Genomic DNA, 19,879 nt, shown 5'->3' on the forward strand with positions numbered 1-19,879 from the left:
TGAAACTGGGACAGGATGATGTTATCCCAGTCTTTTGTCTGACATGTTCGTGGTATGTGAAGCTGTAGATACGCATGCTCTGCGTACTGGTGCCATGTAATATTGGACCTGGATGTGAACAGCCAGTTTTCTTCAGAGAAATCTCTGGAGTCCTAAGGTGTAGCAGTGACTGTTGTGACTGGGGAATATGCATGGGCATCAGCTCCATTGTCAGATGAAGATACCCTATCAACATCCTGAGAGATTTTGCCCTTCTGCCTGCCAACCAGTTCCTTTCATTTCAGAGCAGTTTCCCTTCAGGCTTTGAGACCTAAGACCAGAGACCCCCCCCCCCCTCCGCATGCTGGGCCAATATCAGGAGAAGTCCACCATGAGTACAGTTCCACATCGATCCATACAACAGCTTGACCCCCCCCCCCCCCCTTCACCCCCTCGCCCACACAGCCAGCAGCCTTCCCCCCCCTCCTCCACTGCCTCCCAGCTTTGGCAAGCACAGTCATAAGTGTTCAGAGTGGCCTCCGAGTCAGTCCCCGGTGCGGAAACAACCGCCCCGTAACTGTTTGTCTTCAGCGCAGACAGCTGCATCAAGTTCCTTGCTCCCAGCGCAGACTGGCTCTTTAAAGGTGAAACACCTTTCTGCATCAAGACCTTCCTTAAAGACAAAACAGACTTCGGCGTCCAGTCGACCTTCCACGGCTCCTTCCTTAGTAGGCTCCAAGGAACATGACCTAATTCAGCAGTGCCTCCAAGAGGAGTTGGACACTCAGCAGAAAAGATGGTTTATTCAACCCCCATGCCCCCCACCCCCTTCAAACTGGCAAGATTTCTCATAAGCCAAGACCAAAAATGCAGGAGACTCTTCTTTGCAGAAGGAAGCTTACCTTTGAGGAGGAGCTTGCTTTAGAGCCCCTGCACCTTCCCAAGCTGAAGAAATAATATCAAGATGGAGGCATTCGTCCTCTACCCTCTTGCCAAGTTCCTCTTCCTTATCCACTGCAAATCCCTCTTCCCACCACCCTCCTCCCACCCCCCTTTCCACCACCACCACATAGGCTACTTCTGTCCCCTTCACCAAAGGGTTCGCAGCACTCGTCCCGCAAGGAGGGTAGTCCTCTGCATCATCTTGACCTTTATAATGCTCCATCTGAACCTGAATCCCAGGATGATCCCTGGGATGATTGTCACCTGGGTGAACAACGTCATAATGTTTCAGACTTCTATCCAGGGAAGCCACTTCTCACATGACTTATGAGTTTAATCACAGGACAGCCACCTTTCACAAGGTAGATCTCCACACTATTCCCGATGAGGATGACTTCCTTGTAGAAATGATTTCCGATCTCCCAGTGCTTCATTCAATACCTCACCATGCTCAAGGGCATGTAAGGGACCACCCAGGACACATTTAAGGACCCTGTGAAGACCATAGTGATCACTCTGAGGTGGGTAAAAAGTACAAGCCATCTCCCTGGGAACCACATTACACATGGGGTCTGCTTCCACCGGACTAGTTTGTGTATACTGCTAATGCCCAAGGTACCAGGAATGCCCAGCCGCAAGGTAAGTAGAGTAAAAAGATTGATGCAGCGGTTGAAACGGGTGGGCACTCAACCTGCTACCCATTGCACATCGCCAGCTCGTTGGCTTCATCTCCAGTTATGACAGGGCTTAAGGGGATCATATGAGGGGGGGGGGGCTGATTAAACACCTCCCAGATCTGTATGGACAAGTAGACATGAGTTGGTCCCACAGGGTCCAACATCACCATCAAGTGTGTTCTGGATGCTGCTGGTGCTTCCACCGGAGGTATAAATTCAAGAATCCTTATCCACCTTAATACCTGACTCATTGCCTCTTACTTTAAGCCATAAGTCCAGCAGCATCTGATCAACCTACCCTTTGATGGGAGACCGCTCCTTTGGCCTCGGGTCGATCAGATGCTGTAGAAAATCAAGGACACATCACAAAGGCAATGGTGGGCTCTTCTGTTCCCATCACCACATGGATCATTTCGCAGGTATCCGTTTAGGGGTTGTCACCAAAGCAACCTCACTAGAGGTTCCACTTCCTATCAGAGGCTGGAGCAGCTTCAGCAACCCTCCTGAGGTTTTTCCATTGGTGCCTATAGAGGGAATAACTCCAAGGACAGAGGGGGTGTGGCTAAGGGAGCTGTATCCACCAAATAGGTACTGTTATGCTCCCACAACTACACACCACCTTTCGGAGACGACTGCAGGGGTTCTCCTCACACATTGGCAAACTATCACTTCAGACCAATGGATTCTTTCCATTACAGAGCATGGCTATTGCTGCTCCTCCACATTCAAGCAGTCCCATTTCTCCCCCCCCCCCCCCCCCCCAAAAAAAAAACACTCCCTCTGCACAACACCAGTGCCTCCTCCAAGAGGAAGTACACATGCTCGTACTTAAAAAAGACAAAGCCTGTGTCACCACACCGACAGAGGGCTGTACTCCCTGTAATTTCTAATCCCCAAAAAAAGACGGACCACTCAAGCCTAGACTCTACCTCTGGACCCCTCAACATGTATGTCCTGTTGGAGTACTTTGTTATGGTAACCCGCCAGGACATCATTTATCTATTACAACAAGGTGAGTTAATTACCACCCTCAACCTGAAAGACTCTTATTTTCACATTATGATCTACCATGTGCCTAGTTACTATCTCAGGTTCGTGGTAAGTGAACACCACTTCCTTCAGGGTATATAACTCCCAAGGTCTCAACAAAGTGCCTTGCAGTGTTAGCTGCTCACCCCTGGAGGAGAAGCCTCCACATCTTACCGTATCTCAACGACTGGCTGATAAAGAGCACAGGCAATCAGCAGTGCTTGGCCGACACCCAGGTCACCTTAGATCTTTACACAATCTCTGTTTCACCATCAATGTGGGCAAGTCTCAGTCTCACCTCCCCCTTCAAGAGCCCTTTGTAAGGGCAGTTCTCAATTCCAATACTGGGAAAGCTTATCCCTGCCTTGCAGGAGTTCAAGCCTTCTAGCTTCTGATGCCTTTTTCAGCCAAATCGCCACCCAATGGTCAGGACAGTAATGTGCCTCAACAGCATGATGGCTTCCTGCATTGCAATCGTTCCCCATGCTGGATTGCATATGCGTCCACTTCATGAACGTCTTGCGGCACACAATAATTACAAGCGGAGGGTCTCTGGGAAGATCTAGTGTTGACTTGGGCCAACAGCTTTCGCATTCTCTAGGGGTGGAACAGCAACAACCTGTTGCAGGGCAGTCCTTTTCTAGACCCGATTACCCAAGCTACCATTACCATGGACGACTTTCTAATGGGATGGGGGCACACTTGCAGGATATGACCTTTTACGGCCTGTAGACTAAAATTCAACAGAGCTTCCACGTTAGTTACCTAGAGTTACTGTCAGTTTAATTGGCTCTCAAGGCTGTCTTCAATGTACATCACAGAACTGTCATGCTCAAAACCGACATGACTGCCAGGACTACCTTCAGAAACCAGGAGGCAACCCTTCTCCCAGTGCTCAGTGTTCACTCAGAGTATTCGGTGTTGGGTGATCCACCACAGAGTACATCCGTTACTGAAGTACCTTTCAGGCGTGGATAACAACTTTGCAGACCTGTTCAGCAAGATGCAGCAATAAGTCCACAAGTGGGAACTCCACCTCAGTTCTGTTACAGTACTTTCAACATTCTGGGTTCCAGGTTTCCAAATCTGCGGTCCATGGTGTAGGAAGCCTGCTATCTAGGTAGTGTACCAGTGTAGGGGGTATGCCATGCAGATAATGCAGTCGTCCCTTATTGACTTGAAGGGCTTACATTTTATAATCTCAAACGCTTTTTTTGCAGTAGTGTGGGTGAGCAGTTTAGGCTTATCCAAGGGTATTGTTAAGCATTTGTTGAACACAGTCAATAAATGACGCACTTGGGAAGAAACTATAGACCAAGTAATAATAATAACCTAGGTTTTATATTAATTTAGATAACAAGATCTTCAAGATATGGTAAGAAATTTTTGAGTTAAGAATATTTCAACACACAGACAATACAGCTGTCAGATTTGAGGTATGAGCCTCCAACGTGGAAATTTTATCCTATTGAGAAAACGTACACTGCCTTGGGTCACTTGTAAACTACTTTCAGGTGTTATCTTCTGGACTTTGGTAAGTAGGGTCCAATGTCATTAGATCCTCCCTGGTGTGTCCAGGTGCAGAGGTGCTGGTCTTGAGGGGTAGTCTTGATTGCTACCACTGCAGTCAATGGGGAAGAAGACCTGTAGGAAAGGGGCTGCAAGTGGGGACTGGGGGGCCAGTCTGGTAGAACCCAAAGGGGGAGAGGGGGCTTGTCATGGTCTCGGGACCACAGAGACACTATCGACTCTTGAGCACGGGGTGGGGAGCTCTGGTGCAGAGGTGTTTTTTCCAATGGGTGACTTTTATTGGAGGCTGTAGGGAACTGGGTTTTTGTTTCAGTACTCCACCCCCAATGTTTTGCCTAGTATTTGATGCAAGTAGACTGAAGTGCACTGGGTCCCTGCCAACCATGTCCCCAGTGCCAGTGTTCACTCCCCCAAAACTGTATGATTGGCAAGACTTTTAGCACCCTCTGTAAGTCCCTAGTAAATTGAATATCTGCTCCCCAGGGCCTGAGGTGCTAAAGAGGGTCCCTAAGGGCTGCAGCCTGTGTGTGCTCCATATCCCTAAACACTGCACGTAATATATACGTCACCCCTTGAGTATGCCTTACAGCCCTAAGGTAGGATCATTATATTACATGTGAGGCATTTCTGAGGGCACCTTAAGAGCCCCCCCCCCACCCCCTGAAAAACCTACCACTTACCCATTTGCTGGCTGACTAATTCTAACTGGCCTGCCACCACGAGACATGTTTCTGACCCCCAGAGGTGAGCGCCTTTGCTTTTGGGCAGACTGAAACAAAGCCTACTCTGGCAGGGGTGTTGGCACACACCTCCCAACAGGATGACCTGCAAATTTGCATTCTAAGGCAGAGGGCTTCATCAAGCCCATCACCCTTGATATGCAGATCTGGCTGCACTCAAAGGCACCCCCTCTCCCACCCTGTCCCGGGACCATTTGGCACCTGGACAGGTGGGAAAATTAGTAGTCAGAGGTGTGCTCACCACTCTGGTCAGTCCTACTCTAAGGTGAACTGTCTGATGTGGACACAACGTTTGAAAGTCTGCCATCATGATGATAGCAGAACTAGGAACTCTGGAACAGGGTTATGCCCACGTCTGACAGGAAGTGTCCATTTAGGGGGTGTGGTGACCCCAGGGGTAAGTAGCTCATTGGATAGTACCCTACACACCCCCAATGCCCCTAAATTCAGTATTTAGAGAAGATCCTAGCACCAGGAAATTGGATCCCTGCTGACTTGAAGGAATGCCCAGAGACGCAAAAGGAAAGAACTGAAATCCAGTGACTTACTCGGCACCAGCCTTGCCAGCCTGCCTGCTGATTTTGACAATTGCAAGAGACTCCTCGTCCTCCAGCTGCTGAAACTTCTAAAAGGCCAGGAAGACTGCCAGCCTTCACCCCAGCACAAGGAAGTCCTGTGGAACAGCAGACGGTTAGGCCACCTGGACTTGGGCCATGTGCGTTTGGTTTAGAGTGGACAGGACTCTGGGATCCGGGGAGGCTCTTGGGTCTTTGGACAGGGCTGCTGTCCACAGGAGTTCTTGGTCATCTGGGTTGAAGGCTGTCCTTTGCAGGCTTTTCAGGGGTCGCTGGTCCTGCAGGATGCATCACCCTTTTTTTTTTTTGGCAGGACCTTAGAAGCAGGAAACAGGCCGGTAGGGCTGGAGCCAAGTCAGTTTGCATCTTCAGTCTTATCTGATTTGAATGGGGTGGGAGGGGGCTAGCTTAGCTGTCCTTCTTACTTACTGTGAGGTTGCCAGGAATCTGACAAGCTAGGTTAAGGGGAGCCCTTAAATCCTGGATTTAGGGGCGTTACAGGGGTCAGAGGGCAGTAGCCAATAGCTACTGTCCCAGAGAGTGGCTACACCCTTCTTGTGCCCACTCCATTTGGGGAGGAGGACACAGACCTAATCCGATAGGTCACTGTCCTCCAAACTAAGATGGAAGACTTTGCAAGATGGGGGTCACGTCAGCACTGGTCACCTTAGGGGAGGTCCCAGCTGAAGTGATCGCTCCTTGTTTTTCTAATTTTGCTACCTGACTTACCAAAAGTGGGGGTTTGTCCAGGGGGGCGGGCATCTCCACTAGCTGAAGTGACCTGGGGGCACTGTAAAAAGAGGCTTGAGTCTTTGAGGCTCACCGCCAGGTGTTAGTTCCTACAGGGGTGAGCCTTACATTCGGGTTTCTAGGCTCTGAAGCAACAAAAAAAGTTTCCTACCTTTTGCATGATACCCAAATAACAGTACACTTAACTCCCTCAAATGAGCACCTAGACTCAGGGTACCAGGCAGAGGTCCCCAGCAAAGTCCTGTGCAAGTTAAGATCTATTTGCCACTGGTGAGCTAGGAGTTGTAAGAAAACGGCCTCTTACAGCATTTTGCCTCTGTAACCACACAGGAGGTCAGCCAGCTGACCCTTTGAGTCCACTTCTTTTTCTTGGCTTCAAGGGGGAGCAGATCCAGACTTTCAGAGCTCATCAGACTACAGGCATACTTCTTTTCTGTTCTTCTGCGGGTCCAGGAAGTATTCTGATAAAGTCTGGGTGAAGGTCCAGCTTTTTAGGGGTTACCAGCCTGTTGGCAGGGAAGGCACTTGGGCATAAGGGATAAAAGTTCCCTGAAGCAACCCTACCCATGTTATCAGCACTTGCTCTTTGCCCTACTGCAATCTAACTGCTCTTTTCGCTCGCAAAATCCCAGATAGAGAAATCCTTTTCCCCTTGTGAAGAGCCTGTGTCCTCCATTTACCCCCCCCCCCCCCCCCCCCCCCGGGTGTGTCCAGAGTACCGAGCAGTACTGTTTGTGGTCACAAAATATTCTGGGTGTAGCTTTTCTCCCATTGTTTTGGGCCAGCCTGTTAAGTGAGCTAAAAGCTGAAGCTTTCCAAATGTCATCTAACATTTGCTTGTGGCAGGGCAGGCCCCCCTCTAAAGTTTAGTTCCCTGGCCCATGCCAGCTGGTCTTCCTGCCAGTAGAAGAAACCTCTCCCTTCTCCCAGGACACTGTCTCTGCTCTGGGAGCAGCTTTCACATCTCTCATACCCAATTCCATTCAAGGATAGGCTGGGAGGTTTGTGGAGAGATAATGTATATTGACCTCCAGCAGCTTCAGGCAGGGTAAAGGTAACTTTCTGAAAGTTACATTTCCCATATATTTAATAAACATTAGAGTTTACCATTGGATTGGAGTTTTATCGCATATACATAGTCTTTACAAGTGTATAAGCTATACGTTGACTTTTCCTATGTGCCAGCTACAGCCTGACAAGCAACAATGTTGTTTTCGCTCCTTGTCACTAGGAAACATGTCATTACTAATGTGGCACATGTTCTGCTTTTAAATAATATGCTTTCTGACTTGTGGACAGCATAGAGCACATAGGGGGTTGTATAAAAGTCCCCTTTTTGTCATGGTCACCCCCACTTTTTGCCACTGGTACTGATGTTGTTTTTTGACTGATGTGCACTGGGTCCCTGCTAACCAAGCCCCAGTGCTCTTTCCCTTAAAACAATGTAAAATGATCTAATTGTAACCCAGGTGGCACACAATTAAGCACCCCTGTAAGTCCCGAGTGAATGGTACCATTGGTACCTAGATACCTATGGCATGGGTACTAAAGAGGGTTCCTACGGGCTACAGCATGTATTGTGACGCCCAAAGGAATGCCCATCAAATTGCATGCAGCCTGCCATTGCAGACTGTGTCATGGTGCAAACCATGAGTGAAAACACAAAATCGGCACTCACTGTTTGCCATGCCAAAGTCACTGCATATAATATATGTAAATCACCCCTATATCAGGCCTTGCAGCTCTAAGGCAAGGTGCATTGTATTTTATGTGAGGACATATCTGCTTGAGCAGATATGCCCCTGTGATGTGTAGTTATATTGCAAGTGATCAGGCAGCAATCATAAGGACGTACTGGGCAGTGGCCATCACGAGTACCCCATCTACATTATGGATGCACGGAAAATAGTGCTGTTTGTTATCAGACACTTTGGCTTAATAAATCTATACTAATGGCTATATTGGGTTTATTATGACATGCACCCAAGGTCACCTTAGAGGTTCTCCCTGAAAACCTACTAGTTGGTTGACTGGCTACGACCAAAGTGCTACTACAGACACGTTTCTGACCCACTGGAGGACCGAATCAATACCTGTTCACACCTCTCCCAGCTGGATGGCTAGTGGATCTGCATGCCAGGGACTTCAAAGTCACTGCTCTGAGGCCCATTTGGCACCAGGTTTGGAGGGGAGGGGGTGGGGGGGGGGGGGGGGAGAGAAACTACAGGGAGTGCATAATTATTAGGCAAATTAGTATTTTGACCACATCATCCTCTTTATGCATGTTGTCTTACTCCAAGCTGTATAGGCTCGAAAGCCTACTACCAATTAAGCATATTAGGTGATGTGCATCTCTGTAATGAGAAGGGGTGTGGTCTAATAACATCAACACCCTATATCAGGTGTGCATAATTATTAGGCAACTTCCTTTCCTTTGGCAAAATGGGTCAAAAGAAGGACTTGACAGGCTCAGAAAAGTAAAAAATAGTGAGATATCTTGCAGAGGGATGCAGCACTCTTAAAATTGCAAAACTTCTGAAGCGTGATCATCGAACAATCAAGCGTTTCATTCAAAATAGTCAACAGGGTCGCAAGAAGCGTGTGGAAAAACCAAGGCGCAAAATAACTGCCCATGAACTGAGAAAAGTCAAGCGTGCAGCTGCCACGATGCCACTTGCCACCAGTTTGGCCATATTTCAGAGCTGCAACATCACTGGAGTGCCCAAAAGCACAAGGTGTGCAATACTCAGAGACATGGCCAAGGTAAGAAAGGCTGAAAGACGACCACCACTGAACAAGAAACACAAGCTGAAACGTCAAGACTGGGCCAAGAAATATCTCAAGACTGATTTTTCTAAGGTTTTATGGACTGACGAAATGAGAGTGAGTCTTGATGGGCCAGATGGATGGGCCCGTGGCTGGATTGGTAAAGGGCAGAGAGCTCCAGTCCGACTCAGACGCCAGCAAGGTGGAGGTGGAGTACTGGTTTGGGCTGGTATCATCAAAGATGAGCTTGTGGGGCCTTTTCGGGTTGAGGATGGAGTCAAGCTCAACTCCCAGTCCTACTGCCAGTTCCTGGAAGACACCTTCTTCAAGCAGTGGTACAGGAAGAAGTCTGCATCCTTCAAGAAAAACATGATTTTCATGCAGGACAATGCTCCATCACACGCGTCCAAGTACTCCACAGCGTGGCTGGCAAGAAAGGGTATAAAAGAAGGAAATCTAATGACATGGCCTCCTTGTTCACCTGATCTGAACCCCATTGAGAACCTGTGGTCCATCATCAAATGTGAGATTTACAAGGAGGGAAAACAGTACACCTCTCTGAACAGTGTCTGGGAGGCTGTGGTTGCTGCTGCACGCAATGTTGATGGTGAACAGATCAAAACACTGACAGAATCCATGGATGGCAGGCTTTTGAGTGTCCTTGCAAAGAAAGGTGGCTATATTGGTCACTGATTTGTTTTTGTTTTGTTTTTGAATGTCAGAAATGTATATTTGTGAATGTTGAGATGTTATATTGGTTTCACTGGTAATAATAAATAATTGAAATGGGTATATATTTGTTTTTTGTTAAGTTGCCTAATAATTATGCACACCTGATATAGGGTGTTGATGTCATTAGACCACACCCCTTCTCATTACAGAGATGCACATCACCTAATATGCTTAATTGGTAGTAGGCTTTCGAGCCTATACAGCTTGGAGTAAGACAACATGCATAAAGAGGATGATGTGGTCAAAATACTCATTTGCCTAATAATTCTGCACTCCCTGTAGCTATATCCTCCAAAAGCCTGAGAGGCCTGCCTGCACATTGCCAACCAGCCGGCATCTCCCTTGGAGTTAAGGAGTCACTTCCCTGCCCCAGCAGGGACTAACCGCAACAGCCCAGTTCATTTTGCTGACCATCGGGTCCTCAGAGGGAGCATCTCGCCAGGAAGAGGACCTAGAGTGTTCAGCAGTGCTGCCCTGTCAACCCGTCCAGCTTTGAGATGCTAAGCCTGCCCGGAGCCTCCCTGCACCACTACTTGGGGTACAGACACCAGTTGCAATCCCAGAAGTTGTTCTGCCATGTTTCGTTCCCCTCTTCTGCAGGTATCAGAGTACATTCACTGGGCACTGGATAGTAGTGTCCCAGTGTTGGAGTTCACATTACCAGCTGGTGAATTCCATTACTTAAAAAAAAAAGAGAGAAACTGGGGATGACCACCCAAGAAGGGGTCACTTTGCAACATGTGTTGAGAAATAATTGAGAACGAAAATGTGGACTTATTACTCTCCATCCAACCACTGGCGATACACATTTTGATTACTTAGAAGTTGCTTGGCCTTCACTAAATTAATTCCTGGATGGGTTTCCCTTTAGGTTCATAGGTTATGAAGATGGAAATGGTTATTCCTCACGCTGGACCTCAGAGCAGCTAGGATGGCCATTAGAGTGGGCTAAGCAGAGAGGGTGCTGATTTTGGTAGGGCATTCACTAAGTAACGTGTAACAGACCTTCCTCAATAGATCTGCAGCCTATGTCAGCTGACTAATGGATTCCTGTCTAGGAAGAGTATCCTCCAATAGAAAATACTCTTCAGTACCTCCTTGCTGATTGAACGGGCTTGCAGTTGGAAGAGAAACCCAGTTGGTAAGTGTTGCATAGTACCTGTCTGCAAGAAGGTTGCATACCAGTCTCAGCACCAGCTGTTGACTGACATATGATTAAACAAATGTTCTGCATAGTCTTGGTCTCTCTGCCATCTTTGGCCAGAAAAGAACTGAACTTGAGTCAAATTAATTGCCACATCTGACATCAAGAAAATGCTTCACACTGGCTTTTTTTTAAATGTAATTATTTATTTATTTTTGGTCAAAGTCTACCAGACAGCTGAGCCAGTCTGGTTTGCTTAAGACTTCTTGGACGTTCTGAAACGTAAGAATGCATTCCACCTATTGCTTACCATAGGCTTTGTGGTTTGGCACTGAACTTTGCTTGCTTTTTATTTGCTGGCTTTATTTGTTTTATGCTTAATGTTGTTCTCATCTTGTTACGTTTCCTATGCATTTAAAGGCCGAGGTCAAATATCGGACTCTGTCTTCTAAGCGAGCTTGATGTTTACTTTTCTTTCTCTTAATTCAAAGTGAGAGGATTTATCTGACAATCTAGGGATGTGAAAGGAAATGCTTTTTTCTAGCGTACAACAAAATGTAAATATCTTTTAAACTGCAAGTATTTCAGAATTTATCAGCATTAGGAAAGCACAAATGAAGCTTTTTTTAAATTTGGTGATCCAAATTCTTTTAAGAAAATAAGATTAAAATTATTGCGGGATGCAGCAATGTGTTGGCACCAGGTGAAATACAGCATTAAGATAGATTATTATAATCAGCGAGCTCCGATCTGGGATTCTCCGGGTACTCCAGAGTGTTTGAAAGATGCTTTGGCCAAACCAATAAGGGAAGGCGGTTTGGAATATTGGGGAGATCTTTTACAAGAGACGAGGTTACTTCCCTGGAATGAACTGAGAGATAGTACAGGGGGAACCCTGCCTAGGTTCAAATACATTCAATTGGCATCCTGGGCACATTCTATTCGACGAAGCCGGCAGGGAGAAAACCCCTTAGCAGAAAATATTTGTAATGGCTCCCCCAATGGTAGCAAGGTTGCAAGGTGGTATTGGGAGATTCTGGAGTCGATTGATGGTGACTTTAAATTGCCTGAGCAGTTATCGCAAGGAACTATGATGAAAAACAGCGCAGTTAGGATGGCAAGAATCCATGAGAATCTGCTTTAAGGTAGTAAAGACTGCCCAGTTGAGGAAAAACTATCTGTATGTGAGAGCTTATATCATCCCAGCAAAACTAATTAAAATAAAAAAAAGGGGAAGTGGTGAATTGCGTTAAATGTGGAGTTCCAAATGCCACGGATGTACACATGTTTATGGACTGTCCAGGAGTTGCTGCTTTTTGGACTGAGGTGGTGGGAACGCTGTCGCAGATTATAGGGAAGAAAGTTATCGTAAATCCCCCCCACCCCCTTATCTTTGGTAAACCGAATGATTTGGTTGGGTGGTTGAGAAACAGTAGGAGTCTGCTGTTCTTCGCTTTTCTATTAGCCAGAAGGGAGATTTGCTTGAAATGGTTGGCGGCCCCCTCTGTACATAGGAGCTGGCTTCATATGCTAGTGAAGACAGCTATATTAGATCTGAAGGTGGGTGGCCCGGAGCAGTGGTTGGGAAAAAAAGGAAGCTATGGTCTCCCCTCTTTGCAATTGTCCCCCTCTTTACGGGAGTATTGTCCTATGATTTGAAAAAAATCCCTCTTTTCATCCGTGCCAGCCACCTGGGGACAACCCCAGGAAGGCTGAGCAGGTGACATGGGAGCCTCCTTGGGTGGTGTCCACTTTTGTTTTGGTTACAGAAGCAACAACCGGCGGAATTAAGGTGTGACAAACCTGTGAGGTGTATGAGGACTTGTGAACCTGGTTACCTTTACGTCCCCTACACAAGGGTCTCCATCACAAACCCAGAAGTATTAAAGTAGGCAAAACTGTGGTCTGTCAAACAAATAGTTTTGTATCAATTTTATGGATACCACAGAAGTCACCTTTGTCCTAAAATCCTTTGTCGCTCTTCCGAAGGACATTGTTTCTTGTTTACACCATTGTCATCACAATGGTGCACTGCCTGACCAATGAGGGTTTTCCCTAGTGGCTCCCCATTTGCCAGCAGTCCATGGTCACTAGGAATGCTACCTCAACCAACGCAATTTCATGGTTGCAGAGGTTATGGATGCAACCAAATGGACATTGGAGAGAGCCATTACTTTATCAGGTAAGAGCCAGGCTAGCCTTTCTCAAAGGACTGAGTCAGCTAACGTTTTTCTAGCAACATCTCAAATGCAAATGTGCTGTGCCACAGTGTGAAGAAGACCCTAAATGAATAACATTAACCTGCTGAACTCTGGCTGTTGAAAATACTTTTTGGTAAATTTCTAGAATGAGTAAACCCCTTTTCCGTGATATGTGAAGAATTTCAACAATAAAAGGCACAAGGAAAGGGGAGATGGAAAGAATGAAACACGAAACCCAGTAGGGAGAAAAAGCACGAGGACAGAGGGGTCTGGGGGCTCATGAACATGTAGCAGAGTATTGGGAGGGTGGAGGATAAAATTCATAATAACTATAGATAAGGGTAGAAGTACTTGGTCATAGGCAATTAGATTAACCAAAACATAGGGGAAGCAGTACTTGGATTTCAATGTAGAGGTACTAGGGTATTCAAAATATAAGTGTGCATTTGGGCGTCGTTCTGCTGTATGTAGAAAGAGTTGTTGTAGTAGGGAAAAGGTATAGGAACTAGTATATAGGCAGGAGCAGACAAGACACAAATATAGTTCTGGGGAGAATATTCCCTGGAACACAGGAAGTGGGATGAATAAACAAAATGTGTGGGAGTACTAAAGGGGGGGGGGGGGGCTTCTATTCACTAACAAGACAAAGAAAAGATTGGATTGGGAGATAGGGGACTGTGGGTGCTCCCCTATCCATTTCCAATAAAAAGAATGCCGACGATCTGTGGAACAGTGGAAATATTTGTAGGGAACTTTTGAATATGAAGCACATTTACCAGAATTGATGTGGTATCGCGAGACTGTCATTTGAATAAATGTGAGTAAAAAAGTAATTTGAGAGACTGGTTTCCTTAGGTATATTTTTCCGAAGAATCCAATGGAATGGTATCAAACCCAGTAATACTGGGGCTCCTCTGTGCTTGGGAATCATCATGAAGACTGATTAGGACTTAATGGCGTCCTCAGAAGGGCAGTAGAAACTGTTATTGTGTGGAATGAGTAAGGCTCAATTTATTAATGTCGCGTAGTCGCTCATTCTAAAGAGACAACTGGATTTTGGCCGCAGAATCACTTGCATTGTGGGGGACTGAGTCTGAACCCACTGCAGGTGACACTTGTCGGCCAAATCCGGGTTTTGCTCCGGCTAACTAGCAGTGCCTCATCTCGACCCAAGAGCAGTGAAGATTGGGCAGCCAAGCACATGACACAATTGATTCCTCAGGGAAATCGTGGTCACTCAGATGGTATCCGTTTCTCTCAGTTACATTAGTCTCATATATATAAGGATAATCGGAGGCAGTATATATTGCAATAAGGTTTTAATGAAACAACTGCATCTTCGATAATAAAGCATGTACTGCAATTACTAGGACGATGAGGCATGACTGGATTAAAATAGTGACGAGGAGAGTAAAGCATAAAAAGAACGCTACCATATTGTCACTAAAATCATTAAAATAATTCCTACCTAGGCTATTTTAGAGCACAGCATGTTAAGCTCTAGTTCTGCCCTTCAGGTTCCCCTGGGAAGACGACATCCCTCATTCCTGAGCAAGAATCCTGTAGTCTACATAAGTAGCTGTAGCGAAGCACTAAGCAATCAGCATACAGTCGTGGTCATCTGGCTGGAATCTCCCTCTAACGTGTATGGGACAGAAGTGTTTTTTTTTTTTTTAATAAAACAGCTGATGTTCTGAGAATGTCCCTACTTAAGGATGTGTATGTTTCTATGAACACCAGAGACAAGGCGTTACCACGTTTACTGGCAACACCTTATTGCAGCCTTGAGAAAAGCACGGAGTGAAAGAAATGTCTTGTTTAAGAACGCAGTGATGACCTAGGCAAAGAATAACTAGATATAGAAAAATAAAGCAAGACCGCAAATGTGGCTATTGTTAAAATAATAAACTAAGCTGAATAAAATATCTAGGTTAAAGTGCACAGCTGCAGGCTAGTTCGCTAAACTTACATGTTTGAAGCTATACCTAAAATGGCTACACAACAGTAAGAGCAATACGCTGACTAAACACTGTGTATTTGTATTTGACATTTTAGTGCTAAATGTACACATCATTGATGACTTGAGTAATACTGTATAAAATGTATAGGAAAAGATACAAACATTTTATTCTTATGTTTCTTTGGAAAAAAATTTTAATGTGTTTTATTTGATATGTAAAAACTTACTATCCGGTCGGAATCAGTTGCAAAAAATCTCAGAATGTTTTATTATGCAAACCAGTAAAAGGCAGCACTCAATATTAATTTTAACCTCCTAGCCGTTCAGCAGTTTAGAAAGCAATTGAAGACCCTCCTCTCTAGAGGACACTGCATCCTACATTGATATGATTTATTACCCAAGGACATCTTGCTTCATTGTGAATAATCCCAAATTGCAACTAAAGGCTTTCATCCATGTTCAGCGTTCGATTGCTCTCTAGCTGTATTCACACTCTATAAATACAATGCTAAGTTGGATTGGGGAAATCGTTGAAATTGCGTTGGGGTGAAGCAAAATGTATGGTGTCAAAATGGTCATTTTGGCAATTTTAATTTGATCATTTTCTTTTCATCCTCTTTCTCGTTATGGCTTCTAGGCATGCTATATAAACCATTTCTTATATCCAAGAATTTACATTAGTCCAACTCAATTTTTTCCAATTACACTATTTATCTTGTCGATCAAACCTCCTTTTATTTACACCTCTGTATGATATTCAGTACGGGCACATTAAATCCCACTACTTCAGCCTCTGCAAGCCTTTCATTAATCCTGTGATGACTGGGAACTTAGCGAACTGGGGAATACAATTTGCCTATTGCTCCCCACACCTACACTCCTATGAAACCAATATATAGTTGATTTTTATTTTGTAATAAATGGTACTTGATGTTTGCAATAAATACTACGAAACTGAACACCAAGTGTCACGTTTTTCTAGTGCCAATGGGTTGGTGTGACTTCATAGTCATATTGATTCCAGATGGAGTCTACCTGCCTATTGAAACCTTCTGCAAATGATATTTACTTTTTTTGCTAGGATAATTTCCTACGAGGAGACAGTTCCCGCCGAGTGCAGCACCAAAAACCGCGTAAACCTCGGAAAAAAACAAAGCCACCTGCACTTACCAAAAAACACAAGAAGAAGAAGAGAAGGGGGCCGTGCCGCCCGCAGAAACCTATACCACCAGCATTGCCCCAGGGTAACCTCTGCATGCCTGCCACTGTCTCACTGCCAGTGGCCTTGTCACGTGTAAGGTCAGTGCAAACCATTTTATCTTTTACCACACAGCTAAAGGAATTGCTATTACATGAAGTTTATTTCTGTCCCTTACATTGAATTGCTATTGACTAGTCTCTGTATAAAAGGATTAGACTTTGCTGTCTGTGTTAATTTTGCATTGCGCTGATGTGAGTTGTGTATCTGTGTCAAAAGTATATTCAGAAGAAGGGCAGCAAGGACGAGATCTGGGGAATTTCTTTGTAATAGGTGAGAATAGGAAGCCGAAACAACGCTGCGCAGCCAAGGTTTTCTTGCTCCGGAGAAGGGAATGTGAATCCTTCCTGGAGCAAATATGACTATTCAAACAGTTACAGGTTAAGTCCTGGTTAAGTATTTATATCAAAATACTCGCACCCAAAAAGTAGCTTTTTATTGCAGTACCCTAATAAATTATCCATCCTCACTTTTACAATATTGATTGCAGGCACCAGGAGCTAGATGTGCAAAGTGTTCATTCAAGAAAATTCTGTTTTGTCACTTCAATTTTTTTCTTTTTTGCGAGCACACTAATTTTGTCAACAGGCCTTTGTATTCTGTCAGTTTGCAAAATAACCGTGTGGGGAGAGGAGGTCACAGAACGATCTGTTTTATAAACATGAACTGAAATGGTCACAGTTCCAGACCTCCCTGTGATACGGTACAAACAGGTGGATGGTGACCTGCAAGGGACTACCATGCCTGTGTTTGCATTTTCAAACTGCAAACATTATTTTGGTATATGGTGCTGCTTTGAGCAGAGTTTTTATTCTGTTGGATACTTCTAGCTGCATATTCCTCACCTGTAGAATACCCACAGGCACAAGACTGGATCCGGAAGATCAGCAAAGCCCTTGCACGCCAGTATGTAGGATCATTCGGCTCCTTCTGGGCTCTGCTGTGCCCTTGAAGTGATGGTTGGAGCCACTTATAGGCGAAACCCAAGCATGCTTAAGTCTTGTTTCTTTCCATGTCTTTGTATGCAGAACCAGAACCAGCTCCTGTTTTTATTTTCCCATTAGTTGCCAAGCTTCGTTTTTCAAATTCTTTTCCAATGTGCAGGGTAGTGTCACCTCTTAAAAGTAGGAGGTTTATGACTTGTAGTGGCTGTTGCAAATAAATGTCTGTGAGAGGTCACCACAAGGTGTCTCTGGGGTTGTACACAACTCTAAAGTTAGGTGGAAAGTGCACCCTGATTAAACCAAAGGTGGTTTGAGATGAGACCAAGCTTAATGTAGCCAAACACTGCCGGAAGTCATAGAAGGCCCGCTCCTGCTCGAAGTCAAGGGCACAGATCCGTTCCTTCTCTAGGCTGGTCCCGCGGCAAGTCACCATCATGGTCCAAGTCTTCGGGAAAGTCCAAGTCTAGGAAGAAGCACAGGAAGTCCAAGCGGGCCTCCTCCCAACCTCGCCATGCTCTGTCCGAGAAGTAATGAGGACATCAAGGTTGCGTGTCTATCGTTCCTGGACCTCTACCGAGGAGCTGATTCCAGTACTGGACAAATTTGCAGGACTATCTGACACTACAACAAATTGAGGTGTAGAGAAAGGCCCTGCTGCACAGTTTCACCATCTTACAGCTCCCTCTGGCACATCATCAGGTCCCACCGATCTGCAGAGACCTGCGGTAAGGTTTCCGAGAGGTGTGTCCTGCAGATAGTCCAAAGAGGCTATGCCCTGCCATTTCTTTCCATCAGGTGCATCTTCGACTCTCATCCCAGCGGGTTTCGGGGAAGCATTTGTCTGTTTTCCTGCAGGAAGGTTGTGCTATTTTGTACAAAGGTTGGGCACTACTTTCAGATCAAGGTGGACCACAGGCATTTTTAATTTGCAGTGTTCACTTTTGGCCTTACCATTACCCTTTGGGGTCCATAAATATGATGGTGTTGGTCTCTGTGTTCCTTCAGAGGTGGGGGTCCCAGTTTCCCCCCTACCTCGAAGACTGCTAAAGGTGGGCTCTACATGTGACAGTACCCCTTTTTGCAGTGGTCACCCCCACTTTTTGCCTGGTAATTGATGTAATTTTGATTGAAAGTGCACTGGGGTCCTGCTATCCATGTCCTCAGTGCCGATCTTTACCTAAAACTGCTGTTGTTCCCCTGTAAGCAATATCTTTGCCACCCCCTGTAAGTCCCTAGTAAACTGTGCCCCAAGTGCCTAGGGCAGGGGCACCAAGTAGGATTCCCAAGGGCTGTAGCATGTATTGTGCCACCCTCAGGGACCCCTCACCTAACACATGCAGGCTGTTATTGCAAGCTGCGTGTCTTGATGCAGCTCAAAGTGAAAACATGACGCTGAACACAGCTTGTGTGCCATGCCCACTAACACTGAATCCAATATACGTAAGTCACCTCTACAGTAGGCCTTCCAGCCCTAAGGCAGTTTGCACTATATATTATACGTGTAGACATATCTACAAGAGAAGTTATGCTCCTGCTGTGTCTTTGTTGATTCTTAGACATAGTAAGTGATCAGGGAAGCCATTTTAAGTACATGTGCTGGACACTGGTCAATATGAGTTCCCAAGCTACATGATGTCTTCACTGAAACTACCGATGTTTGGTATCAAACATCTTGTATTAATAAACCCTCACTGATGCCTTAGAGGTGCCCCTTGAAAACCTACCAGCTGCTGGTGTAGTATGTACAAGTATTAGCCAGCTTGCCACCAGAGGACATGTTTCTGCCAATTGCACTGATTGACTTTTCAAAGCTGTAAGAATTTCTTCTGCAAAACGTAATTACCTTATTGGTGTCTGAACATATATAATGATACTTGCTATTTTTGGAAAATGGTGTGGATCTCCTTCTTGAGAGGTTTGTTTTCTTTCTTGACTTTGTGCCTATGGTAATTGTCTAACACTCCTGTGATATTTAAGCCTGCTTGACCACACTACCTCCTATGAGAGCACCTTGGGATTTCTAGAGCAAGCCCAAGCCTACTAGTATGGGAATCCCTGGACTCTTTGCACATTATCTCATTGTGATATACTATAAAGAAAGAGCCAGCTTCCTACATTGGTGGTGCAGTGGTTGGATGCATTTGTGGGATACAAGACTAGACATTTGCTGTGCCACTTGATTAATAAGTGATTGCACAAAGGAATCTAAAATTGTCTCTAGTTACGAAACATTTTTCCTATTTTTCTACTTTTCTAAATTGTTTAAAAATAGCTGTAGGGCCTTGTGTTGAGTCCTCCAGTCCAAACTGTTTACTTAGGCCTTTTATAATTAGACTTCGATTTGTTGAGTTTCAAATAAGGTCCCAACTACTTTAAAACAATGACTGAGGCAGCAGGACCATCCTGGGAGCTCAACATGTGTCCCTCCAAGAACCTTACGTCAGCCCAACTTAGGGCCCGCTACCAAGCATGGAAGATAGCTATGGGGTATAAACCCACTAAAGCACATCTGCAGCAGCTGCTAGCGGAAAATGAGTCAAAAAAATTATCTTTATTGGGGAAGAGGATGCTGAGGAGGGTAGTACTACCAGCAATCCTAAAGACTGCATCTGTGGTACTGTCAACAGTCCTCCCAGTGGTGTTGGTGACAGT

The 19,879-nt window shown here is 45.4% G+C and overlaps 1 protein-coding gene across 1 annotated transcript in view; it reads left to right on the forward strand.

The window, feature by feature from the left end:
- Positions 1-19,879, forward strand: part of INO80D (INO80 complex subunit D) — a 166,662-nt gene that overhangs the window by 65,975 nt on the left and 80,808 nt on the right. Inside the window, exon 9 of the mRNA XM_069225986.1 lies at positions 16,107-16,324. Within this exon, the coding sequence (XP_069082087.1) occupies positions 16,107-16,324 (218 nt within the window). The remainder of the gene's footprint in view (positions 1-16,106; positions 16,325-19,879) is intronic.

Source organism: Pleurodeles waltl, chromosome 3_1, assembly GCF_031143425.1.
Source record: "Pleurodeles waltl isolate 20211129_DDA chromosome 3_1, aPleWal1.hap1.20221129, whole genome shotgun sequence".
Taxonomy (NCBI): Eukaryota; Metazoa; Chordata; class Amphibia; order Caudata; family Salamandridae; genus Pleurodeles; species Pleurodeles waltl.